This window comes from Rhineura floridana, chromosome 22 (assembly GCF_030035675.1).
Source record: "Rhineura floridana isolate rRhiFlo1 chromosome 22, rRhiFlo1.hap2, whole genome shotgun sequence".
NCBI lineage: Eukaryota > Metazoa > Chordata > Lepidosauria > Squamata > Rhineuridae > Rhineura > Rhineura floridana.
The window spans coordinates 4,921,512-4,948,215 of record NC_084501.1 but is presented as its reverse complement, the minus strand read 5'-3'; the positions used below and the strand labels follow the sequence as shown (position 1 = coordinate 4,948,215).

The following is a 26,704-nucleotide window of genomic DNA, read 5'->3' as shown; positions in this document are numbered from 1 at the left end:
ATGGATGGTCCTGGCCCAACCTTAAGGAGGAGGGTGGGTGGACTGGGCCCAAGCGCCTGCTGAAGTTGAAAACGCATCACAATATCACACTGGATTTCTCTGCCTTGAGCCAGACTCACCAAATGATGCATGAGACCCTTTCCACTCTGAGAGGTGATGACGCGGAGGTCTGGTTTGCGGTTGTTGGTGGCCAACTGGGTGCTGTGGGAGGGTGGCGGTGGTGATTTTGCCGGGATGACCTTGCCTAGGCTGTTGCCATTGGACACAGGAAGGAGACCCGGGGAAGCTCTGGCACTGACGTAACCATTCCCTGGAGAGAGAGATTATTCTTAAAAGAATGGACCATGTTGGAAAACATCTTAAAGTTGTCCCCATGGAATATTACTGAGGGTCATGACGAACCATTTATTATCATTTATTAATATAGCACCATCAGAAGCACATGGCACTGTACATAAAATAAAACAATAAAGACACATCCCTGCCCCCAAAGGTGTACAACCTAAATAAAATAAAACGAGAACAAAGGAAGGGGGTGGGAACAAATAGAGGACTTCAAAGACACATACTTGAGGCATCTAAATTATAGAAAACAAAATACCTAAGCTGAAATTCCAGATGTTTGGAAAAAAAGGAATATTTTTAAATAAGACTTAAAAACTGAAATTGAGGGAGCAGTCCGTAAGCGCTCTGGGAGACAATTCCAGGAATATGGAACAGCAAGAGAAAATGGACGAAGTCGAGCTAAAGAGTAAACAACCCCAGGACAGGTAAGAAGCACAGAGTTTGAGGAGCGGAGATCCCAAGCAGGGATGGAATTTATTTATTTATTATTTATTTGATTTATATCCTAGCCTTCCTCCCAGTAGAGGTAGAATGAGAAATAAGAACTGAGAGGTAAGGAGGAGCCAGATTGTGTAAAGCTTTGAAAGTTAAAACAAGAAGCTTGTCCTGAAACCTGGGGAAAAAATCCCCTAAAGGGACACTTAATTATTTTTCTGCCTGCTGTAACAACTGTAATGCACAGTGCCAGATGTTGTATGATTTTTAACTGTATTTTTATCGCTTCTTGTCTTTGTTATAGAGTATTTTATTATTTCTTTATGTATTATTTGATTTATATCCCACCCTTCCTCCCAGAAGGAGCCCAGGGCTCCTGAACTGCTGCACTGCAATTTGAATTCCATAGAATGGTAAGTGTTCTTCACGGACATGCTGTGGATCGCTGGAATCAAGCTCGTGGGCCTCTGGGGGTCCGCAGACCACAGTTTGGGAACCCCTGCCCTAATGTGACTAGGCTAAAGACTGTGTCCCTGAAATAATCTCACATTCTCTCCCTGTTTACAAAGGAAGCTGCCTTATCCTGAGTCAGACCCTTGGCCAATTTACCCCAGCATTGTCTACACAAACTGGCAGTGGCATTCCAGGGCGGCAGGCAAGCAAGGGACAATCTCAGCCCTACCTGGAGATGCTGCTGGGGATTGAGCCTGGGACCTTTTGCATGCAACGCAGATGCTCTACCACCGAGCCACAGTTCGTCCCCTTACTTTCCCCACCAGTTGTTTTGAAGTAGGCATCACGTCTAAATCTCCCTACTGAAATTAATGGACACAACAGGTCAATATGGAGAATTAAATATATTCATCTATGTGGCTGTGGTAATGACTGGCAGCCAAGAACATGCTTCTGTGTATTTAATCTATGCTGCACCTAATACAATCATCTCTCTAGGGCAGAACAAAACAGAGCTGGAATTAATACTTTCCCCCATATGGATTTGTTTTGCCACACAGTAATAAATAATAATAAAATGTTATTTGTTAGTCGCCTATCTGTCCGAACTAACGGACACTCTACGGACAGTAACATTTTGCACGTGGTTAGACTCTAGAACTCTGTATAGTACAATTTTTGAGCTGTGCATCGTGCCCCTCTGGAATTTGATGGGACTTTGTCTGCTTTATATGCTTTGAAAATTAATAAAAAATATTTTTAAAGAAATATGGAGAATTAAAACCTGCTGCATGCCTCAAAGAGGCTAAATGTCTATGACTCTCCTTCTCCTCCTTCTTTTGCAACTATGTTTAGAATGTAAGCCCATTGGGGCAGAGGCATCAAGCCTGTTCTTTGTAAAGCATTATGGACTTGGTGCTATACACAGAAATACATAAGAACATAAGAAGAGCCTGCTGGATCAGGCCAGTGGCCCATCTAGTCCAGCATCCTGTTCTCACAGTGGCCAACCAGGTGCCTGGGGGAAGCCCTCAAGCAGGACCCGAGTGCAAGAACACTCTCCCCTCCTGAGGCTTCCGGCAACTGGTTTTCAGAAGCATGCTGCCTCTGACTAGGGTGGCACAGCACAGCCATCACGGCTAGTAGCTATTGATAGCCCTGTCCTCCATGAATTTGTCTAATCTTCTTTTAAAGCCATCCAAGCTGGTGGCCATTACTGCATCTTAAGAACATAAGAACATAAGAAGAGCCTGCTGGATCAGGCCAGTGGCCCATCTAGTCCAGCATCCTGTTCTCACAGTGGCCAACCAGGTGCCTGGGGGAAGCCCTCAAGCAGGACCCGAGTGCAAGAACACTCTCCCCTCCTGAGGCTTCCAGCAACTGGTTTTCAGAAGCATGCTGCCTCTGACTAGGGTGGCACAGCACAGCCATCATGCATCGACATATAAATTATAAGTACACACACTTGTAATTATCATTATTATTTTATGTAACAGGGCACAGTTCTCCATTGTACTGTAATACAAGGGCAACAAATAAGGTAGAAACTGGGTTGACCAGGGGAAAGTCCAATATCCAGCCACTCACTGGGGTTGGCATGAGGCTGATTTCAAACGCAAACCAAAAAAGGAGGCAGATATATTGCAACCGAAGCAGCTTCTCCCTTTCCCTCTGAAAATTAGAGACCTGTTAAGGGATAGGGGAAATCCTCAGAGAAGTCACCATCTTTGCTCCCTCACCTCTTGAGTCCTTCCAGCACAAGCTTGCAATGAACCCTGATGGCTAAATGGAGCATCCACAATCAGTGATCATCTGCCTCTGAGTATTAGTTGCTGGGAAATAAATCCCAAAGGGGGTGGGAGCTGCTTCTGCAAGTGCCCTCCTTGTGGGCTTCTCAAAGACGCTGCACTTGATCTTAGCAAGGCCATCCTGAGATTCTTATGAAGGGCAGATCAATTAACTGGTACTAATTGTGAGAGTTAAATAAGCAGTCTACCTCTGAAAACTAGTTGCTGGAGGGCAACAGCAAGGGGACAGCTGCTGCCTTCAGACCCTGGTCCTTCATGGTCTGATCCCACAGTTCTTAACTCAGATTAATATTTCTGTAAGATTTACTTCAGGGTGAATTCCGTTCATCCCACATTAGTTGCTGACCTTTCCTCAGACATAGCCTGCTGTTCACCTTGGAAGGCTTTTGCAAATTAGGGAGTCATAGGAACATAGAAAGCTGCCTTATACAAAGATCATTGGTACATCTAGCACATGCTGGTCATATGATGGGACCCTGGCCATATGAAGCTGGGGCTGATGAGATAACAGCCATGCTGGCTGGGGCTGGAGGGCTCGAGTCCAAAACATTTGGAGGGCACTTGGTTGAGGAAGGCTGCCTGAACCAAAGCACCTTAGCTTTCAAACCAGTGGACGACAAGCTAATGCAAAAAAAAGACTAATTGTGGCATACAACCAAGGCCACAATCCTTATTAGAAGATCTGGGGTGTTACAAACATGTCCAACTTTTCATCTATGAAGTGTTGGAGAGTTAGCAGAATTAACGTCCCAATAAAGCTGAGAGGGGGGGATCAAGGCAGGCCCCAGGTGACCAACCTGACTCCTGGCCTCCTTTTGGGACTGGCCACAAGAGGAGGAACAGAGGTTGGGAGGGAAAAAAGCTTCAAGACCCCAAGGTCCTGAGAAAGTCCCATGGTTCAGCAAGGCATCTTTGAGGGCCTGCCGCTTAGTCTCTCCTTACTTCCCTGCTCCTGTTTCCTGGAATGAGGGGAATGTTTTGGTGACGTCAATGCTGACATTCACAGGCCCTGCCAAGTTACAAGGCAGAACAGCCGCTCACAACAGCTGACATGGGGGCTGCTTTGGAAATGGGAGAGAGGCTTGTGAGGGGGGGCAGAGAGAAGAGAGAGGACGTTTGCGTGAGGATATGATTGACAGAGACAGCAAGCATGCCGAGGAGTCCTGGGAAGGGCAAATGCTCAGTATTTAGGTATCTCAGGTGAAGTTAAGGCAGTATCCTTCTCTCCTCATCACCAGATCCTTACCGGGTCCAGGACCATGGATTTTCAAGTCTCTGTCCCCATTCACCGCCTCCAGCCCCACACTGGCTAAAGCTAACACTCTTGACTCTTCCTTGCCCTCTGAATATCCAGCCTCATCCTTTATACTTTGAATTTTGCAAAAGCATCAACACTAAAAAGGAGGCCACTGAGATGCCTCCAGCTGCAGAAATGTTGCACTCAGGGCCATCTGGAGAATGTGGCCTTCTAGGCCAATCTGGCCCTTGGAACTCTTCCTAGGCCACGTCCCTCACCAGCCCTGCTCCACATCCTCCCCAAGCACTTTAGCCTGGCTGAAATGTGTCCCTGAAGTGGGAAAATGCCTCTTGCTTGCTGGGATGGAGGTGTAGAGGGGGGTGTTTGTGTGTAGAAACCGCTGACTTTTCCATGGTTGGAATGAAGTCACAGGAACAAAGGTAAGTCACATCCATTTGCTCTGCCCGCTTTTGACCTTGGCCCCACCTACCACTGGCACATGGCCCCTGGAAGGCTGCCCACGAGAAAATGTGGCCCATGTCCCAGGTTTCTCTCACCAATGAGTAAAGTGCCTGGCTTCCATGTACCGGCCTTGGCAGGCTTAAGTCTGGGACTCCTATGCCGCGTTTCCTTCTTTGGCCTTGTCCAATGGGGCTTAGGGGGAGAGCCTGAAGATGCCCTCTGGGGGCCAAGCCTCCCTTCTCTGTGTAGAGGACTCTCACCTAGAGGCCTCACTGTTCTAGCTTCTTCCCTGTGTATGCACTGGGTTCCATGTCCCTCCCTGGCTGGAACTCTCTTTGGAACATAGGAATTGTTCCTCTTTCCTCGTCTTTCAAAATGTTGTAAAACCAGCCCCCTTTTTTCCGTCTCACAGGGAGGTGTTTCTAGCTGGCTATGATATGTGCACATTTTGGTTTCTGTTGATTTGATGACTGTCAAAATGACAAGCAATTAACACTGTTGCTTCTGTTGTTGTAAGCCGCTTCAGACACATCAGACAAGTGGCATGGGAATATTTTACGGCTGTGAGCTGACTAAAAACACTAACCGAACTGATTAATTTATTAAATTTTGCACTTGAGTAAAAATAACCGAAAACACAGAAGCAAACAGTATCCTTTGTCATTTTCAGAGCATCACAGAATCAGAGCTGGAAGGGGCCTGTAAGGCCATCAAGTCCACCCCCCTACTCAATGCAGGAATCCAAATTAAAGCATACGTGTCAGGTGGCTGTCCAGCTGTCTCTTGAATGCCTCCAGTGTTGGAGAGCCCACCACCTCCTGAGGTCATTGGTTTCATTGCCGTACCGCTCTAACAGTTAGGAAGTTTTTCCTGATGTTCAGTTGAAATCTGGCTTCCTGTAACTTGAGCCCATTATTCTGTGTCCTGCACTCTGGGATGATCAAGTAGAGATTCTGGCCCTCCTCTGTATGACAACCTTTCAAGTACTTGAAGAATGTCTCCCCTCAGTCTTCTCTTCTCAAGGCTAAACATGCCCAGTTCTTTCAGTCTCTCCTTTGTTTCTAGTCCCTGATCATCCTCATTGCCCTCCTTTGAACTCGTTCCAGTTTGTCTGCATCCTTCTTAAAGTGTGGTGTCCAGAACTGGACACAGTACTCAAGTTGAGGCCTAACCAGTGCCAAATAGAGGAGATTTGGAAACTATACTTCTATTAATGCAGCCTAAAGTAGCATTTGCCTTTTTTGCAGCCACATCACATGATTCGATCATATTCAGCTTGTGATCAACAACAATCCCAAGATCCTTCTCGCATGTAGTATTACTAAGCCAAGTGCATTTGGTTTCTTTTTCCTAGGCATAGAACTTTGCACTTATCCCTGTTAAATTTAATTCTGTTGTTTTCAGCCCAGTGCTCCAGCCTATCAAGATCACTTTGAGTTTTGTTACTGTCTTCCAGGGTATTAGTTATTCCTCCCAATTTTGTGTCATTTGCAAATCTGATAAGCATTCCCTGCACTTTGTCCAAGTCATTAACAACAATGTTGAAGAGCACTGGGACCAGGACTGAGCCCTGCAGTACCCCACTGGAGAAGGAACCATTGATAAGCATGTTGGTGTGCTGCACCAGGTGTTGTCTTAGAACACAGACAAATACAAAGTTTTTGCATTTAAGAAAAAAAATAAACCAAATTCACAGGTTTAAATGGGAGATACCTGGCTAGGCAGCAATGCTCAGAGCTTGGAAGATTACTTTTAAAAAGTAATAAATTACAGTTACAATTACATGGCCCAAAAAAGTAATCACTACAATTACATTTCAGTTACTTTTTTAAAAAACGCCTAAAAGCAGCTGGTCTTGGCTGCTGCACATCTAAGTAGCCTAAAACAACATTAAAAATAAACACATACATACAGAGGTAGTAGAATTCTTTTTATCCATAAGATAGCAATGGCGGTCTCTCCGCTGGTAAGGGAGGTGGGGAGGGAGGCAGAGGCCACTACTCAGATCTTTGCATGTCAAACCAAGTGCAAAGTCCCCCCTACTCAGACAGAGCGTAATCTCTTTCACTTAACCACCTCCCGGGCCCTGCCCTGCCACCAACTAAGGGACACTCACCCAAGCAAACATTTTCCCCTGAGATGCAAAGAAGTGAAAATACTGCAAATGCAGCATAGTAGCCAGAGAGGGTGGTGGAGGCCACTTTGTGTGCCAAGTGCAAACACAGTATTTATTCTCTCTCTCTCTCTCTCTCTCTTTCACCTCCACAGTTCTTTATCTCCATTCTGCTGCTGCCTCCTTCTCCTTCTTTATCCATGTTCTTGCCCTCCGGCTCCTTTTTCCCTCCACTCCATTCTTCACCACCATCGTCCATTTTTTAAAACAATTGTTTTCTTCACTCCGCCCCGTCTCACTCTCCACCTCCTCCCTCATTGCCTCCTACCCACCCACAGAGCATGATGTGATGCTGCACAGAAGCCCAGTTTGAGGCACGCGATTTTCATCCACAAATCAGAGGAGCAGAAGACTTCCCCTGCTTCCCTCTCCGAGTAATGCCCAAAGGTAATGCTGGAAACTTTACAATTACTCCACAAAAGTAATAAAATTACTCCTAGTTCTATTACAATCAAAATGTAAAGGAATTACCCACTCGTTCCTCAGAAAAGTAACAAATTACTTCCAAGCTCTGGCAATGCTAGTGAAAAGGATCTCACAAATGTATTTATTATTTATTTATTTATTAGATTTATATCCCATCCTTCCTCCCAGCAGGACCCCAGGGAAGCAAACAAAAGCACTCAAAACACTCTAAAACATCATAAAAACAGATTTTGAAATATATTATAACAAAACGTCCTTAAAAACATATTAAAAAAACATCTTTTTTAAAAAAAAAAGCTTTAAAAACATATTAAAAGCAATTCCAACACAGACACAGACTGGGATAAGGTCTCTACTTAAAAGGCTTGTTGAAAGAAGAATATCTTTTAATGTAGTCAATTACAGGCTGAACATAAGATAGCAATGTGATGCAGCTGCAAAAAAGGTAAATGTAATTTTAGGCTGCATTAAATAGAACCACCTCCTCTAGGATGCACACCTTAACGTCATGAGGGGGGTTGAGAGCGTTGAAGAAGCTGAGAGCAATGCCGTCAGGAGTCTAGACCAAGAGAGTAGATTCCTGGCAGGGTCACCCAAGGCGGAATGGTCAAAGCTGAGACACCAGACTAAGATGCATCCAGACTCAGAGGAAGGCAATGGTAAACCACCTATGAATACTTCTTACCATGAAACTATGAACAGAGTATCCAAAATGCAACACAAGATAGTGCTGGAAGATGAGAAGCCCCCAGGTCAGATTTATTTATTTATTTTTATTTATTATTTGATTTATATCCCGCCCTTCCTCCCAGCAGGAGCCCAGGTCAGCAGATGGCACTTAGCGAGCTACTGGGGAAGAACAACAGACAAGTACAAGTAGCACTGTGAGTAATGATGGCACTGCATCAAAGCCCAGAGGCTGATGCGCACAGATGCGAAAGAAGAGTCTGGAGCTGTACGATGTACACAATAGGAACATGGAATGTGAGAAGCATGAACCAGGGAAAGTTAGAAATTGTCAAGCAAGAAATGGAACTCATCAACATTACAATACTTGGCATGAGCGAATTAAAATGGACGGGAACAGGACATTTTCGATCAGGCAACTACAAAATATTTTATGCAGGAAATGAGAAATTAAGAAGAAATGGGGTTGCTTTAATAGTGAGAAGTGATGTAGCAAGAGCAATTAGGAGCTATAATGTAAGGTCTGAACGAGTGTTATCAATGAGATTAAACGGGAAACCTATTAACAAAACCATCATCCAAGTCTACGCTCCAACGGCAAAAGCAGAAGAAGAGGAATTGGTGAGATTTTATGCAGAAGTATAGGAAGAAATTGATCACACACCAAAACAAGATGTGCTGATAATCATGGGGGACTGGAATGCAAAAGTAGGGAACAGAGAAGTACTAGAAATTGTGGGGAAATGGGGCTTAAGAGATAGAAATGAAGCAGGAAACTGGTAATATCGAAAATCAGAGTACAGCTAAATAACAACAAAGCAATCAAAATGCCAAAATACAAATAACATCCCAGAATAATATAAAGATTAAATAAAGAACAGATTTGAGGCTTTAAAGTCAGGATCATTCAGATCATGGTATTCCCAATCTCTATGTATGGATGTGAAAGTTGGACAGTGAAAAAAGTGGATAAGAAAAAAATCAACTCATTTGAAATGTGGTGCTGGAAGAGAGCTTTGCGGATACCATGGACTGTGAAAAAGACAAATAATTGGGTGTTAGAACAAATTAAACCAGAACTGTCACTAGAAGCTAAAATGATGAAACTGAGGTTATTATACTTTGGACACGTAACGAGAAGACCTGATTCACTAGAAAAGATAATAATGCTTGGAAAAACAGAAGGGAGCAGAAAAAGAGGAAGACCAAACAAGAGATGGATTGATTCCATAAAGGAAGCCACAGACCTGAACTTACAAGATCTGAAGAGGGTGGTTCATGACTGATGCTCTTGGAGGTCGCTGATTCATGGGGTCGCCATAAGTCAAAATCAACTTGAAGGCACATCACAACAACAAAAAGTACAACCATAGCTTTCAAGTCATGGAACGTCATGGTTCCACTTTATTCAGCACTGGTTAGACTTCATTTGAACTACTGCAGCCAGCTGTGGGCTCTGTACTTGAGCAAAGGGGGAATGGACAAGGTGGCCTTACAAGGCCCCCTCCAGCACCAGAATTCTATGATTCTAGAAAAGGCATTCCCTCCTCTGTAAGAAAGAAAGGGGAATCCCTCTTTTAAGATGCTGCTGGTCATTGAGTTTTGGGGGGTTTTGTTTAATAAACGTTTGTTTGAATGAATCTGCTCTCTGAATATTCAGGACTATTTTAAAAAGATAATCTTTTTTTAAAAAGTACTTAAACACAGCAGCTCTAAAAACAAACAGCAATTGCCGATTCACTTTAGGGATCAGCGTTTGAAGTTTGAGACTTTTCATCAGGTCATATTACCTGAGCCCCTCATCAGCCCTGGCTGTCCTTCCTTCTTTCGATAGACCAACTCACGCATCAGCAAATCTCTCTCTCACCCCCCCAATCTCCCAGTTTGTCCCCCGACCCCGAATCCTAATCAAGACGCAAAAGAGGGGAGGGCTGCCAGACCGCCTGTCATCGTAGCAGAAGCAGACAGCACTTAGGTGAGCGGCACCTGCTCACATCTCAGCCTTACCAAGGTGGGAAAAGCCACACCTGCTGAAATTCTCTCTGCTACACAATTATTAAAAGCTACAAGAGGCATGACAACTCTTAATATTTCATCTCAAGGCCAGGATGTCTCAACAGCCAATTAGAGCCATTGCCGCCCATTTGCAATGTAATAATTAAGCAAAACGGACAGACATTTAAAAGGGATTCTGGCAAAATTTCTGAAGCAACCCAGAATAGTTGTCATTTTAACAACCTTTAAAAGAAGGGCTGGTTTTGAAACTGACAAGGTCAAATAAGTGATCTGCAGGGCAGCGCAGTCTCTAATTAAAGCCAGGGTGGAAAGACTTGCTTGTCTGGACCCTGCCTGTTTTGGCCCTATAATGTGGGCTCCACCCCTTTCCCTCCCTTTAAGGGCAGCTTTTTGAAGAGGGTAATTATGTCAGCCTTGCAGATAAGTTTTTTCAAAGTGTTTCCTAGTAGTAATTAGCAGCGCAACTGTTTCTTTGCCATGTTTTAAACTGGAGGTTTGTTGCTTTTAAATGAGACGTATATTTCCTTTTTAATTACTTTTAACTACCTGATTTTGGGGTGTGGGGACTGCTTATATGTGTGTGGGGGGGTTAAGTTACTTGGTGTAACTTTACAGAAAAGTGGCACATATAAATGATATACTAAGGGCTACCACCGGGGTATAGTTGTCAGGGGTCTCAGGGGGACTCCTTATTTTTTTGAGAGCAGGGTTCCACTTGGGTCCCTATTTCTCCAGTGTTCTGTAAGCCAATTAGCACAAAAGGGGAGTGTGTTAGCCACTGAGAAGAATCTTCTAACGTGCATCGTCCTTTCCTGCTGATTGGAGCTAATCAGAGTGAAAGGAGGCAAGTTAGCCACTGACTCCTCTTTCATGCTGATTGGCTCCTAGGGACATCTGTTATTGTGGGAGAAATCACACACGGAAGGACTGAGGAGTGTGGAGTTGATGACAGAGAGCAAGCAAGCGAGGAGGTGCAGCTGTAAATGGGTGTGGCATGACTATAACAAAGGGACCCTGCACTTTGCCACTATGCTACCACACAATTAAAGAAACTTCAGTTGATCAGTTGTTTATTAGACAATTAATCGAATAGTTGATCAATTCATTCAATGAATCAAATAATGCACTGCTCTGTTGCTGTGGGCCTCATTTTATTTATTTATTTATTTGATTTATATCCCACCTTTCCTGCAAGAAACTCAGAGTCGTGTACATAGTTCTCCTCCCCATTTAATCCTCACAACAACCCTGTGAGGTAGGTTGGACTAAGAGATTGTGACTGACCCAAGGTCACCTAATGAGCTCTGTGACAGAGTGGGAATTTGAACCCCAGTCAACCAAGTCCTAGCTCAGCCCTCTAATCACTTCACCACACTGGCTTCTTCTCTCAGGGAAGGCCTCTTCTAAGCTGGCACTTGCCATGTGCTGATTTTATATGTACTTGTATTGAAGTAATTTTTTTTAAAAAAATTAAAAAACGGAGGAAGGGGATTTTTAAAGTCAATCAAAATTATTTTAATCGTTTAAGCCACAAAACATAGAAGCCCCCCCATTACATACATACATACTTTGTTGTTTGCAGACTGGGGCTTCCAGCAAGTGTCCACAGAAATTTTTTCCAGAGGGGGTTGGGAATAAAACCCTAAAAGTGAGGACCGGGCTAATTTCTCAACAAACAAATGAGAAGAATAGTGCCTGTGCATTTCAGGTTTTACAACCGCTAAAAACCTACTTTTTTTAAAAAATTAAAAAATAGGAATCTTGGGATTATGGTTCAGCTGGGGGTAGGGCAACTGCACCCTTGTCCACCCCCATGTGGTTGCCCACAGCTTCCAGTCTCCACCATCACTTCCCGCTGCACGCACACAAAATTGCTGATTTTTACATTGATTTTATTATTGATTGAACTTAACATCCAGCCTGTAGAAGACGGGACTCAAAAACTTGCATGCTACCTTGTGACTTTTGGTTGGCTTTTATATTTTATCATTCCTGGTATGGGAACTCTGTAGTGAACCGATATGGCTCTGTTTCTTATCTAAATCTGTCTAGGTCTGCTTTCACACTGCACTTTATCTTATCTGGTAATTTGCACATTATATTTGATCTTTCACATGACGTACAAGCCAGTTCCAGAAATCTTGTGGAATATAGTGCAAGTTTAGCGCTACTTTTCGTGGTAATACCAGAAATAATCTGTTTGCAAGCTTGGGAACCTGGAAAATTGTGGGAGTTTTTTGCAAGCTGCAGCTGGTCACTTGATCCCAGCATGCAGTGCATTCCCATCCTCTAGAGGTGCGGGGGGGGGGGTTGCCTGACAAAAATTGTACTGGTATTCCGGCTTAGGTGCAGGTAGTAGCAGCGTTTCTTACACACACCTCTGTGTCTATACATCTAAAAAAAAAAAAAAAAGTCAGTTGCATGGTGGCAGGAAGAGATCTTAGACCTCCTACGCAGTGGGGAACTACAGTGCATGTGTATAATGTGTGAGGGATGAAAACAAGACATCGTTCATTGTATTTATTTATTATATTTATATCCCACCCTTTCTCCCTGTAGGAGCCCTGTAGCCTGTGTGAAAGACATCTGCTCAAAATGCCAGTATATCAGCTGAAAAAAGCTACTATTTCTTCCGCTTCACCTCTACTCACCTACTGGGCTCGGACAGGCGCCATTTGTGTTGTTGAGGTCTCCACCAAGCATTGCCCCTAAGGAGAAGGAATTGGCAAAGGCAGTTAGACTTAGCATGCAGGCATATTCAAATGCACCACTCCGTCTTGCGCTGTGATCCAGGTCTGTTTACCTTGGCTGCCACTGGGCTGCCAGGGGGAAGTCTCTGTCTCTCAAGTTTGATCGTCAACTGGAAATTAAAAGGGGTCCACCTCACTGGGTTGTTGTAAATGCAGGCTACTGTTTCCAAGCAATGGCTGACCACAGTGTCACTGTGAACACCTTATACAAGCCAGTTTTCTGTACCTGCTCACATATAATGGAAAAGGCAAACCCCTGCACTTGCAGAGGGGGGTGGACCATCTTTTTAAGTGTTCATGCTGATGAATACCATTTGCTAGGGATCATGAGCAGAAGAGAGCCATTGACCTAATGTCTTGCTTATGGGCTTCCCAGAGGCATCTGTCCAGACACTGTGGGGAACAGGATGGTCTGATGCCTCATCCAGGCTCTTCTCATCTATTTGTGAAACCAGCTATAGACAATCTTTATGATCATTTACTATGGTCAGAGACAGAAAGGCAGACAGACACGGATAAACTATGAGATTAAACCACAAACATGTTGATTTCCTGAGGTGAGTGAGGAGGAAAAACAGGAAAACTCAACAAAAGAAAGAAAAAAAAACTGAGGTAAACACACATTACAGTCTTTGAAATCTTCACAGCTATTGTCTGTAAGAGCTCTGGATTCTGTGCATTCACCTCCCTGCGCACTTGACTCAGCTACTGAGGACTCAAGGAATGTTTACAAACATTCCAACTGTTCAGACTTTTTCCCCAAAAAGAAATCCCAGAATACAAAGCCTAGGGACAGAAGGGGCTGTGTGGTCTTAGTAGAAAGTAATGCAGCAGTTTTGGAATTTGGTTAAGTGAGATTAGGATACCCAACAAAGTGCCCTCCAGATGTTAAGAGACTCCAACCCACATCAGCCCCGGCCAACAAAGTCAGTGGTCAAGGATGATGGGAGCTGTAGTCCATCAATGTCTGGAGGAGACCACATTGGCTACCCATATGTTACACTGTGTGAGAGAATGTTGTAGGGGAGCAGTATGTGAATGGAATGTGCCAGATTTACATGTGGGTTATGTGAATGGGACAGTCTGTGCAAGTGAAAGGTGAATGGAAACAGAAGCATACACACAAAATGTGATCTACAAATGCACATGGGCCTCCATTTGTAAGCTATAATTAAACATCTCCCCACACATTCAAGAATGGGAGAGGCTTCATAGTTAAGGCACAGGGGACGATTGATTGATTGATTGATTGATTGATTGATTGAATTTATATACCGCCCCATAGCAGAAGCTCTCTGGGCTGTTCACAACAATTAAAAACATTAACAACAAATATACAAATATAAAAACATATTTTTAAAAAGCAATTTAAAAAAATGCTAAAATGCCTGGGAGAAGAGGAAAGTCTTGACCTGGCGCCGAAAAGATAACAGTGTTGGCACCAGGCGCACCTCAATAAAAATCAAGGCAACCTCTCGTTCCCATGTCCCACTTTAACAAAGCCTAAGTATGTGTAATTTAGGCACACTATTCCCCTGGTCATCCTTGCCTCCACTTTCCTCCCTATTTCCTGCTGTCCCCCCTGTATTTAATTTTAGACTGTAAACCCCTTATACTGCCATGCATGGTGTCCTTTTGTCTCTTATACTGAAAACGGGGGTCATGTCTATACATTTCCCCCCCCCGTAAAGCATACTTTTCATCTGTCTGCCTACTATTTGTGCCTTTCAATATTTTTCCTATGCCTGATGATCCACAATGTATGGTGAATTTGTCTCTAGGTAATAAGCTCCCTCTTATTTAGTGGTCAGCCAATGTGATGTAATGGTAAGAGTGTTGGACTATGACTTGGGAGATCAGGGCTCGAATCCCCACTCAGACATGATGCTCACTGAGTGACCTTGGGCCACTCATGTCTCTCAGCCTAGCCTATCTCACAGGGTTGTTGTGAGGATAATATGGGGAGGAAAGAACCATGTATACCACCTTGAGCTCCTCGGAGGAAATAAAATAATAAGAAATAAATGTATATTGCAGATTTTGGGGATGCACATTTTTCATTTTACTGTTTGCAAGGAAGCTCTTTTGCTCTCGCTAAATGAGCAGGTTCAGAGCTCGGGGCTGCTCTTGGATCCATGTCTGTCACCAGAGGCTCAAGTGGCATCAGCATCTAGGAGTGCCTACTGTCAACTTCAGCCAGTGCAACAGTTATGGCTGTTCTTATATTGGGATAGCTTAGCTACAGTAGCCAAGGCATTAGTAACATCCAGATTGGATTACTACAATGTGCTCTACTTGGGACTTCCCATAAGGTTGGCCCAGAAGCTGCAGCCAGTGCAAAATGCTGTGGCAAAGCTGTTAAGGAGGGTGCCCTGTCAACAGTACATAACACCAGTGCTGAAAGAGCAGCAGTGACTGCCAGTACATAACCAGGCTATGCTGAAGGCCTTGCTATTGCCATATAAAGCCCTGAACCACTTGGGACCAGGTGACTCCAGGAAAGTGTTACCTTTTATGTCCCTGCCCAGTCACTTTAATCGTTATGAGAGGCACTCTTTGTAGTCCCATATGCTCCTGAGGCTTACTTTAGGTCCACTTAGACCAGGGCCTTTAGTGTGGTGGCATCTACCCTTTGGAACGCATTCCCAATGAACATCAGACTAATCTATAGTACTAGCATTTAGGTGGATGCTTAAAATTCCTCTATTCATCAAGGCTTACCCTGGGAGGAGATCCAGTTATGTGATTATTATTTATTATTATTTATTACATTTCTTAGTCACTTTACACATAGAAAAAGTCGCAAAGCAACTTTACAAGATAAAACACAAACAGACAAAATCAATAAAAACCAGAAAATGTAAAACAATGTACAAAACAAAATTCCTAAAATGGCTCATTCCAATATAACAGTCTTAATATAATGTTGATCTATAAAGCTGATTGACTGAATTGTGACATATTTTGTACTTGTTTTGCAGAGCTAATTTTATGCTGTTCATTACCATGATATTTTTTCTTCTAAAGTTAGTGATATAGAAGTTTTTGCAAGTAAGGAAGGAAGGAAGGAAGGAAGGAAGGAAGGAAGGAAGGAAGGAAGGAAGGAAGGAAAAAAGAAAAAAGAAAAAAAGAAAGAAAGAAAGCTCTACCTGCGCTGGCGGGCCTCTGTGGGAGTCCTGGAGAGACGGTGTTTCGCTGGAGGGTTGGTTGTTGTGGTGAGAGGAGCCGGGGGTCAGTCAATGAGGAGGTCACTAGGGACTGGGTCACTAAGGTGCCTCCTGGGTTGCTGAATTGCAGCGTATTCTGGTTGGTCACTGGAACCGTAACGGGCATGGCAAAATTTGGAGCCGGAACCGCAGACTGAGGACAGGGGGACAGGAAGTAGAGAACATGTTTAAAACAGGGAAGTAATGGGATATGCTTTGCTGTTAGGTTTGGCAAGCAGCATTCACTAGACCAGAAGTGCATACAGGGGCTGATTTGATGCTTTCCATTATCAGCCACTATCCCTGGACTGTTCCAGGAACAAAACGAGGAAGAAAGGCAGGTTTCACCAACCTAGTGTCCGCCACCAGATTTGGACTACGTCTCCCATCAACCCCAACCAGAGCTAATGGGAGATGTTGTCTGAAACAACTAGAGGGCACTAGGTTCGGACAGTAAATGATCATTCATTCATCTTTTATCAAAATCACTGAGGGCACTGTAAAGCCTAGCCATGCTCCTTGTTTTTGATTTACAGTTTTTGTTTTACAGAGGGATCTGCACACAGTGTAACGGCACACATGAAAAACAATGGCTGTGCCTGGGTTTCAGAAAGCCCATGACAAAGATGGTAATCAAAACACATTTAATCAATAACCATTCCCTGTGCCTTAGAAATCCTCTCTTCTTGCACTGGTGCCTTCCCATCTTTTCTCCAAGGATTTTCCAGACATTAAAAAAAAAATCTAGAAAAGACTTAGTATGCTAGCACACCCCCAACTCTACCTTTATATTTCCAGCATGGAAAAGGGGGTTGCCTAGCTGTGGGGGATGGGGGAAGAAACAGACCAGCTGAAGGGTGGGACTGTTATTGGACGTTCTTTACAAAAAGGCAGCTGAATGCTATGACACTGAAGGACAGCACATAGCCTTCTATACTAGCACGAGGGCCAAGGCGGCATTTGCTGGGGGAGGAAAAGGACAGAGAGAGGATATGGGGGAGTCTCCTCCCCCCCATTACCATATAAGTTCCTCACCCAGAGGAGCCCAAAGAGGATGGCGCTGCTTCCACCTCACCCCTACAGTCTGAAATGGTATAGCCCAGACATGTTGACCACGTTGGCCATAGAGATATAGAGAAAGTGGCAGCTAGATGGGAGGCAGAACAAGCTGCCCCACCAGGTTCAGGGGTCAGGGTTAGAGATGGTGGTCCATCACCCTAGCCAGTTCCTTCAGAAGATGGAGACCAGGACCAGAAGCATCTCACCTAAACCTTCCACTTGCACGCAGGAAACGATATGGGGCTACTTATGTTTCCTCTTATACAGAGGTCATCTGGGTTGCTTTTAAAACAGTCCATAGCAAGCCAGCGAGCCAGCCAGCCAGCTAGAAATGGCTCCAAGCACCAAGGGGAAAATGGGAAAATGAGACAACAGCATGAATGTGAGAAGCTTTCAAACCCTAGGAATCAAGTGGATCTCAGGTCAGGGATGCCCTTGATCTCCAAAGAACCACAACATTGGCTTAGTCAGATCACGGCTTGAGGCAGGGTCCGCCAAAATAAACATGCTCCGTTAGTCTCCCCTCCTTGCCCCCAAGGGAGCTGAAAGCAAGCTTGACATCACTGAAAGGAACGGGGGAGGAATGGCCGTGGCCATCCAGGCAGCTCTACCTGGCCCTCAGAACTCACCCATGGGCCACACTCCCTCACCAGGCCACACCAGCTTTGCTCTGTGCCTTCCCCAGGTAGTTCGCCTGACAGAACTGTGAAAATGCCTCTCGCTTGCCTGGATGGGGGATGGTGTGCACAGAAACCGCTGGTTTTTGCATGGCTATAGCCTACTGCACCGTCACTCTGTCCATCCATTGTTCTGCCCTATTTTTTGCCTTTGGTCCACACACTTCTGCTCTGACCCCACCCACCACCAGCACGTGGCCTCTGGAGGCTGCCCATGAAGGGATGCAGCCCTCAGGCTCAAAAAGAATTCCCCACCCCTGCCCAATTCCACTGAAGTCAACAAAAAGGAGAAGACAAGAGAAGGAAATAGGGAAGTGGGGTGGAGGGAGGGTGTTCTTTCACAGCACAATTGCGGAAAGGCAACCAAATTTCTGAGGGAGCTGTTTTGAGATTATTACTTTGAGATCACAAACCCTAGCTAAGTGGGCAAGGAGTTCTAGGAATACTTCAGCGGCAGGTCTCTAGGGAGGAGCTCACTGGCAGATATCAAAAATGTCTCAGGTAGGAAAGTGGGAAAATGACCTTAGAGACGTCCTGCCATCAGGGTAGACCGGCCTTCGCCAACCTGGCCACCCTCCAGACTACAACTCCCATTAGCCCCAGCCAGCACAATACTAATGGGAGTTGTAGTCCCAAACATCTGGAGGGTCTTAAATTAGCAAGACCGGAGTAGACAGCACGTTGCTAGGATGGAGTGCATTGCCCAATATTAGGCAGCTAAGCATGTCCACTCTCTTATGGAATGGCAACCTGTCGATCCCCTTCTGGAGCCACCCAGACTCCACATTTGACCTGTTCAAGCAAGCCCCTGACTCGGGCTCTTGGTCCCTCTTCTTGAAAATGCTTGGGATTGATTTAGTCAGCCAGGTATAAATCAAGCCAATCCAGCAAGGCAAATTAAAATCTTGAGAATGCAGGGGCTGTGCTTGGGTTATGAGTTAGTTCGCCCGAGGATTTGGAGTTAGTTTACCCAAGAAGCACATGCTCAAGTCTCTTCCTGCTGAACACCAAGGGACTGAAAGATGCATATTTAACTTCAGATAGATTGTGCCCGCTTATTTCCAGTTTTTAAAACTGCTGTTTTATTGTGACTGAGTCTTATTATTGGCACCCTGCTCTTGCTTTTCTCAGGGTGATAGCTCCATAGAATCATAGAGTTGGAAGGGGCCTTGTAGGCCATCGAGTCCAACCCCTGCTCACAGCAGGAAATCCACAGCTAGAGCATCTCCCGCAGATAGCTGTCCAGCCTCTGCTTGAAGACATCCAGAGAAGGGGATCCCACCACCTCCCTAGGCAGTCGGTTCCATTGCCGAACTGCCCTTACTGTCAAGAAGTTCCTTCTAATGTCCGATCTGAATCTACGCTCCTGCAACTTAAAACCATTAGACCTAGTCCTCCCCTCTGGGGCAGCAGAGAACAAATCTGTACCCTCCTCTATGTGACAGCCCTTCAGGTACTTATGATTCTTTTAAGAAAGGACTGTGTTATTATTGCCCACCACCACCACCTCCCTAAGATATTCCCCTGAAAAATGGGGTCATCAAGCCCATTTGGATTAATATTTCCTTGGATAAATAAATGTGCACCTGTTACAGATATAGCACCATCCAGCTATCGGCATCAGAGTTGTTTAAATCTAGTAAGAACATCAGAAGCGCCTGCTGGATCAGGCCAAGGGCCCATCTAGCCCTTCATCCAGTTCCCACAGTGGCCAACCAGACGCCTGTGGGAAGCTTGTTTCTTTTTTCAAATAGACGTCAGGATAGAGAGTGAAATACTTTTGTTCTGATGAGAAGCCTTAAGTCTGTTGCCGACAGGGCAAGGAGACAAGCTCCACCTTTTCCCTCCCATATCCACAGGAAGCAGATACTATCCATAAAACAATATGTACTGGCCGATATTATTACGATAACATTTTGCCATGCTGTTTGATATTGCCTTGCTCCTTTGCATCTCTGTGGTGCTACGCTTTGAAATGTTGCTAGTGAGATCCTTTCCCCAACCTCCTGTGCTTCAGATGCTGTTGGGCTACCATTCCCATCAGCCCCAGCCAGCATGGGCAACACTCAGGTCTGATGTGAGATGGGAGTCCAAGCCGTCTGGAAGGCACCAGGCTGGGGAAGGCTGCTTTAATGAAAGGAGAAGAAAAAATAGATGTTTAAAATGCAATAAATGCCCTCGTCCCACTCCTATGCTGAGGGGATGGGACAGCTATTTATACGATGGTTTTACTTCGGAAGTATTTCCAAGGGTCCACTTCCACACAGACTCCCAGTGCAGCCTAGCAAGGCCTTGGCATAACTAAGCATTCCTCTTGCTGCCCTGTTCCTTAGCAACCAGGCTTGCACTGCCTTCCAAACGTCAGAGGGACTTCTCATAACCTTTGCCTTAGGGTGCAAATTAGCTGAGGCTTCATAAAAGCACAACCATGCAAGGTTCTCCCCTCCGTAAGATTTTCCCTTCATGGGTTAGGGCCGCCAACTTTCACTTTAAAACACCCTGGAATTTGGGCATGCGCTGAGTGCCTTTCCCTTATGAAGGGAACTGGCTATTGTTATTTTGAAAAAGAAATGGCAGCGACATGAGTTTATGGGCCCAGCACCCCTGAGCATGTGCAGAGTGCTTCACCATTATGATGGGAAGCAGCTTTTAAAAAATATTAAGGGCAGGACAGCATGCTGCTGAATACATGCAGAACCACTTCCCTTGCAGGGTACCATCTTTTTGTTGTTTCTTTAGGGAATTTTTTTTTTAAATCATATAAAGAAGAGAAATCATCTCAGAAACCCACTCCATCTTCCTGATTTTGCCTCCTTCTGTTCTAAAACTAAGTAAGAAATTCTGGCCAGGCCACCAACATTCAGGACAGCTGACCTGACCAGTGCTTAGCACAACAATGCCCATTTAAATAGGATTGTTATTTATATGATGAAGATGAAGATAACTGAGCAGGTTGGCAACCCTATCCATGGGGCAGGTAGGAGGGGGAGGCACTGGCAGGGCCACCAGCCGCTACTCACTGTGAGCCTGTAAGTCTGCATCATTTTATCAAACTCCTCATCAATCTTTTTATATTTCTCTTCCGTCTGAGGCGTCAACGTAAACACGTCATCCCCGTCAGGGCTCTCACACTCTCTATGCTTCTTGTTCAGCGCCTGTTACGTGGCCAGGGGAAGGGGCAGGAAGGGGGGAGAGGGAGAAGGTGGTTTGGGTGGGGAGGGGAGGGATAAATCAAACAAACAACAAACAAAAAAGAAAAAAGAGACAATGAAGGATTTTTGGCCTGGGGTGACATGCTACTTACACCGTAGCGCTTGAACAGGATGTCAAGATCCTCACTGGCTTTACGGTATTTATCCTCCATCAGAGGGCTCTGGTCGATGGAATCATCCCCGTCAGGCTCCGGACTGTCACAACCGTTAAAACCTTTCTTTCTTAATGTCTGAAAGCACAACCAGGAGAAGTTTAGGCCCTGGGCTAAAACCAGAGCTGGAGAGTGAGAAAACAGCAATCTTGTTTGCACACAACGCTAAAGCATGGTTTGTTTAACAAACAACCGTAAGTTGTCCCACAAGGTGATTAAACAAACCATGGCTTTGTTTCACCAACATTTGGTTTGTTTTCCAGCTGCTCTTGCCTCATGCCTTTGTAGCTTGGTACAAGTCTCCGGTGGTGGCCAAACAAACCACAGTTAAAAAAGGGTGGTCAGTTCTCATGTAATGCCAAGCCATAATTAAAAGAAACAATGGCTTCAGATTGTGGTTTGTTGGCAGTAAATACACCATAGTTAAGCTGCTGGGGCAGGGTTCAGACAATCAAACCAACCAACCATGGGTTAGTATTTTGTGCAAATCAGGCTAGAATGGTTATTATGAGCACACATTATTATGACTGGCCAAGTATGCTGTTGGGAAGAAGGGATGGATGTTGCAAGAGACCACGTAGAGGGCTCAGTAGCTTCTGGTAACCACAGGTTTTAGACACACCACTGGCTGTACTTCCAAACATACAACAGGCAAACCAGGCATCATAGCTTGTCTGTTCTCATTTTCCATTTACTTGACACTCCTATGTCTAGGTGCAGCCACCATGGAGGGAAAGAGTGATGGCAGTAACGCTCGTTTGTCTGTTCATACATTGTGCCAAATCAGGATTAGCACAAACCAATTTGCAAACTCACTTCAAGCCACAATTTCCAATTCCAGTTTGCTGAACCATGGTCTGAAAGCACTCCTGATCAGGGTTTGGAGTAATGATGTCAGAAGTGAGCTGCTTCAGAAGTCAGTGGCAACCTCTAACTGCAGACATTCCAGTTCTGAGGTCACCACCGGCTTCTGAAGCAACTAATACCGGGGCTGGTTTGAACTAGGGACCATAAATCTTGGATGGGGGGTGGGGATTAAATGGAGACTTGATGCTGATATCAGGGATTTGATCTTAGATTTCCAGAATTACTAAAGCACTAAAGAACTGTGAGAGAGGATTGCACTTTTCTCTCTCAAGGGTCACCTACCACTATGAAGAAAAGCAATTACACATTTCATATGCAAGCGGGATGCACGTCATTAAGACTGGGGGGGGACGGACCCTCCATCAAATCTGATGTCTAAGAAGTTTTGGTTCCATGCGCGGCAGCCAATTTGAAGACTGCATTCCTCAGCCACACTTAATCATTGTATTTTCAAAATACCAGAAGCAATTAGTCCATATTATTGGATCATCACTTGCCAATTTTGTTTTAAAAGTCAACACTGCAATGTTTCCTGGAAGACTTGATCTCTTTTCATGCCAATAAGAAACTGAAAGGGGCATGATTTTTTTTAAAAAAAGATTCCCTCCCCTTTCCAAACAGCACTAACCATTTTAACTCCAGCACCAAGTTAGAGGTTCTATTTGAGGAGGCTGGCCCCTTAGGCATTGCCCCCCAAGCTTTAAAGTTGCATATGCCAAAAACGTACGGCTATATGGCTTAGATTTAGAAATAATGGGTTGCATCCAGCATTAGTCATCCTCAGAGTAGACCCACTGATATTATAGATGTGACAAACCAATTGATTCCAATGGATCTACTCTGAGGATGACTAACGATGGATGCGACCCAATGACTCTACTTTAAATAGATATATATTTCAATAGTGACCAGGAGATGGGCAACTATATATATATTTGTCATTTACTACAAAAAAACCTACAAAGCAACTTGCAATTTCTAAAAACACATCCAATAACAAAATTTAAAATGCATCGAAAGATACAAGGGCATTATTCACTAAAAGTGCTCATTCTGCAATAACATAAAAAGGACACATCCTACCCCACCCAACTTCAAGGCCATTCCTGCTTCTTTCTCTGTAAACTGGACTTACACTAGACTGCCCTTCAAACATGGGACTGTCCTCTGTAAGGCAGGACACACTCTCTGACCATCTAGATCAGGCCCATAGCCAGACGTGGCATGGTGAGGAGAGCTAATATGGCAGGGAATCATTTGCAAACAACCAGAACATAAATACTTAAAACATACAGTAAATACTTATGCTTCAACACACATAACATTACTTAATTTTAACAATGATTAACTTAAAAAGTAACTTTGATAACATTTGAAAATAAGGGACTAGTGCAGTGGAGGGGAACCTGTGGCCCTCCAGATGTTGTTGGACTCCAACTCCCATCAGTCCCAGCCAGTCTGGCCACTAATGAGGGATGATGGGAGCTGGAGTCCATCTACACCTGGAGAGCCACAGACTCCCCACCCCGATCCATGGCTTATCCCAGTGTTTCTGTACAGTAGGGCCCCGCTTACTGGCATTCCGTTTTGCAGCGTTCCGCTGATGCAGTGGCTCTCAATTAGGCGAAATGCCCCGTTTTAAAGCTGATTTTGCGATTTTATGGCATTTTGCGACATTTTTGCGCGATGCGGCCCATTATCAATGGGTTCCGCTTTACGGTGGGGGCCTGGTCCCTAACCTGCCGTATAAGCGGGGCCCTACTGTACTTGCTACTTGTATTTCTGAATGAGTCATTGGGTGGAATTCTGCATATTTCCCCTTGTATTTGCACAAGTAATGGGACTCAAAATTTACTTTTTAACAGTAGGCGAAAATTCAGAGTGAAAACCTAGAATACCCCCGACTGATATGGCTGCATCTCTGGTCAGAAGACACAATAAAAAGGCGTAATTAAAAAGAAACTTTAAATTTTTATGGAGAAGACTTTTTGAACAGAGCAGTATCTAAATTATGTGGAAAATCCAGGTCATATCCACACCAGCCATTTAAGGCACATTTAAAATACATGGCTTCCCCCAAAGAATTCTGGGAATTGTCGCTCTGTGAGGGTAAACTTCCGTTCATAGGATTCTTTGGGGAAGCAGTGTGTGTGTGCTTTAAACGTATGGTGTAGATGTGACCCCAAATTTAAAAAAAACTGTGTGTGTGCGTGCACTTTTAATACAATGCTTTTTTGGTAAAAAATGAGGGGTCAGTACTCATATCTTGATAAAAGTGCTCTGGCTGCCAATTTGCATGCTTGCAACACTCTGGGTCCTAAGTCTGGAGGGCTTTGGGGGGTACTGATGCTGTAGCCTCTTTAAGGGGGTGGGTTTTTTCTTTTAACTTTGAATTGTGTTTCAATCTTTTACTGACTGTAAGTCACTTTGAATTCACCTTGTGCAGAACAGCGAGTAACAAATCTAACAAATAATAACAACATGATGACTGTGAACCTGCAGAGGTGGTTGTGTGGGGATCATCCCAACAGTTGCATGGCTAGGAGGAAGGGTGGGGACTTTTTGGTAGCTTAGAAGCACAGCACCTGGTGATCCTTACCTCAGAGCAGGCAAACCAAGCTCCCTCACAGGAGGGGACAGGGGAGGGGGGTGCTTCCTTGGAAAGGGATGGAACCTGGGCAGTCCCCACTTTTAACTTGGCTACCAAGGCCATCCAAAACTGCAGACCCTGAACCGGTGACAACTGCATCCATCTTCAGGAGTGATCTCCCACAAATCAGATTATGTCATTTTTCATAACCAATTGAATTGCATGTTCCAAGCATTTTGCTGTGGCCAAACATCAAGAAACAGAAACCAGGTAGATCAAGGTGGCCAATCAGAGATGGTGTCATTAGGGACCAGCAGTAGCATATCAGCAGCAACCCCCAGAGCAAAACACGGGAGAAAAGTGAGCCGAAAACTTGAAGGCAGAGGGCTGACCCCCCACCCACCCAAAAGCCCTTGCCCTGGGCTCCTTTTGGAGGAAGGGCGGGATATTAATTATTATATTATTATTAGCCATAAGCAAACACAAACTGGAAATATAGCCACAGCTTTCAACTCAGCCATTAAAAAGATTTGAGAAGCTTTGGCACCTTACTGAGCAAAGGCACCATTCAATGAGATGTTTTCTCCTGTACAAGCCCCTTTGATGTTGGAAGACCAACTTGGACAGCTTTAAAAGGGAGACACATTTATGGAGGATAGTAAGGGTATCAATGGCTATCAAGGGCTACCATTCTGGCCTGACTGCATTGGCTGCCAACTGGCTTCCAGGCTCAATTCAAAGGGCTGGTTTTAACCAATAAAGTCCTTACACATCTCAGGATCCCAATACTTTAGGGATCACCTCTCCCCAAATGAAATTACTCAGTATTCGTCATTTCGTGCCCTTTTCCATGTGCCCCCTCCGAGGGAGGTCAACACCAGATCAAGCCTTCTCATTGATGGCTCCCCAACTGTGAAACAGAGAGATGCACTTAGTGCCATCACTATCAATCTTTAGGCACCAGGTGAAGACATTTTTATTCACCCAGGCCTTTTGCGCCTATTTTGGTGTTCATCTTTTAGTCGGAGCAGGATGTGTCCTTTGCGTGCGCACTTTTAGTTAATAATATTTTTATATTTTGATGTACGAATGGCAGTTGCTAGAGAGCACATGTGGGGAAAGGGCTGTTGCACTCAGGTCCTTCTGGTGGGCTTCCCATTGGAGCATTTGGTTGGCCACTGTGAGAAGAGGATGAGGGACTGGATGGGCCATTCGCCTGACCCAGAAAGCCAAGGTCTTATCTTCTTTGAAATGAATGTGTTCTGTGCATAAAGAAGCACTACCATGCCCATTCCTTGAAACAGGACTTATGCGGAAGACTTTCCCACTGGACAGTGCCTGGTTTGAGACAAACACACCTGCAGTTCCTATTTCTGACAGCATTCCCTAGCCCCATTTCTGAAACTGTTGAAAGAGAAAAAAGCAGGGGTAGGAATAGCTGTAGTGAGTTGCGAGGCTTTACACAGGGAGGAAAAATGTGAGATCAAAGAGGTGATTTCCTTAGTAACTAAGAACTTGAACCTGAGTTACTTATTTCCTCCTCCCTCCCAATCCATCTCCCTTTGATGTCTTTCCTCCTCCATTTTCCTCCTCCCTCCTTTTTTAGATTGCAAAGGACTATCATCATTTTAGTGATTTGTACGCCACACTGGGAGCCTTTTTTATTTTTGATGAAGAACAGGATAAAACATTATTTAAATAAATTTATAGCAAATACTTCAAAGCCACAAACTCAGCCATGGTCGGCAACCTACTTCTCTTTTAACAAGGGAGAACTGTTCCCCAAACTTATCCACCTCCCCAAGTGACAGAGCTCCAGTGACTGTGTTTCTTTCACAGCGAAATGCAAATACAGCTAAGAATGGAAGTGCAATGGAAAGAGCCATCTTCACAGATAATCTCCTTCAAGCCAGCATTCACAGAACCTCTTTCTTGTGCACTGGAAAGCTCAATGCCAGCAGAAGGTCAGGCTTCCGAGAACTTCAAGGCTGAGCAAAAGCAATTTCCAAATGGTGGCCAGACACAACGTGATGGAGGAAGGAACATCAGACCGACTGTCTCAAGCTGGTAACCCACACAGCTCTGCCAGGGAGGGATCCAATGCCAGCACCCACCATCTTTGGTGAGCCACTCAAGGCCCCAGAATGGA

At 44.6% G+C, this 26,704-nt stretch overlaps 1 protein-coding gene across 14 annotated transcripts in view; it reads right to left on the bottom strand.

Moving 5' to 3' along the window:
• The window catches only part of MEF2D (myocyte enhancer factor 2D), a 222,597-nt gene that overhangs the window by 23,308 nt on the left and 172,585 nt on the right, over window positions 1-26,704 (bottom strand). For 7 of the 14 annotated variants that reach the window (XM_061605592.1, XM_061605600.1, XM_061605594.1 and 4 more), the window contains exons 4-7: window positions 21,039-21,176; window positions 15,942-16,152; window positions 12,694-12,750; window positions 120-310 (exon numbers count right to left, since the gene is read on the bottom strand). In XM_061605592.1, the coding sequence (XP_061461576.1) occupies window positions 120-310; window positions 12,694-12,750; window positions 15,942-16,152; window positions 21,039-21,176 (597 nt within the window). Of the gene's footprint in view, window positions 1-119; window positions 311-1,462; window positions 1,596-12,693; window positions 12,751-15,941; window positions 16,153-20,754; window positions 20,890-21,038; window positions 21,177-26,704 lie in introns of all 14 variants that reach the window. The other 7 variants (XM_061605602.1, XM_061605603.1, XM_061605604.1 and 4 more) reach the window with 2 other exon arrangements.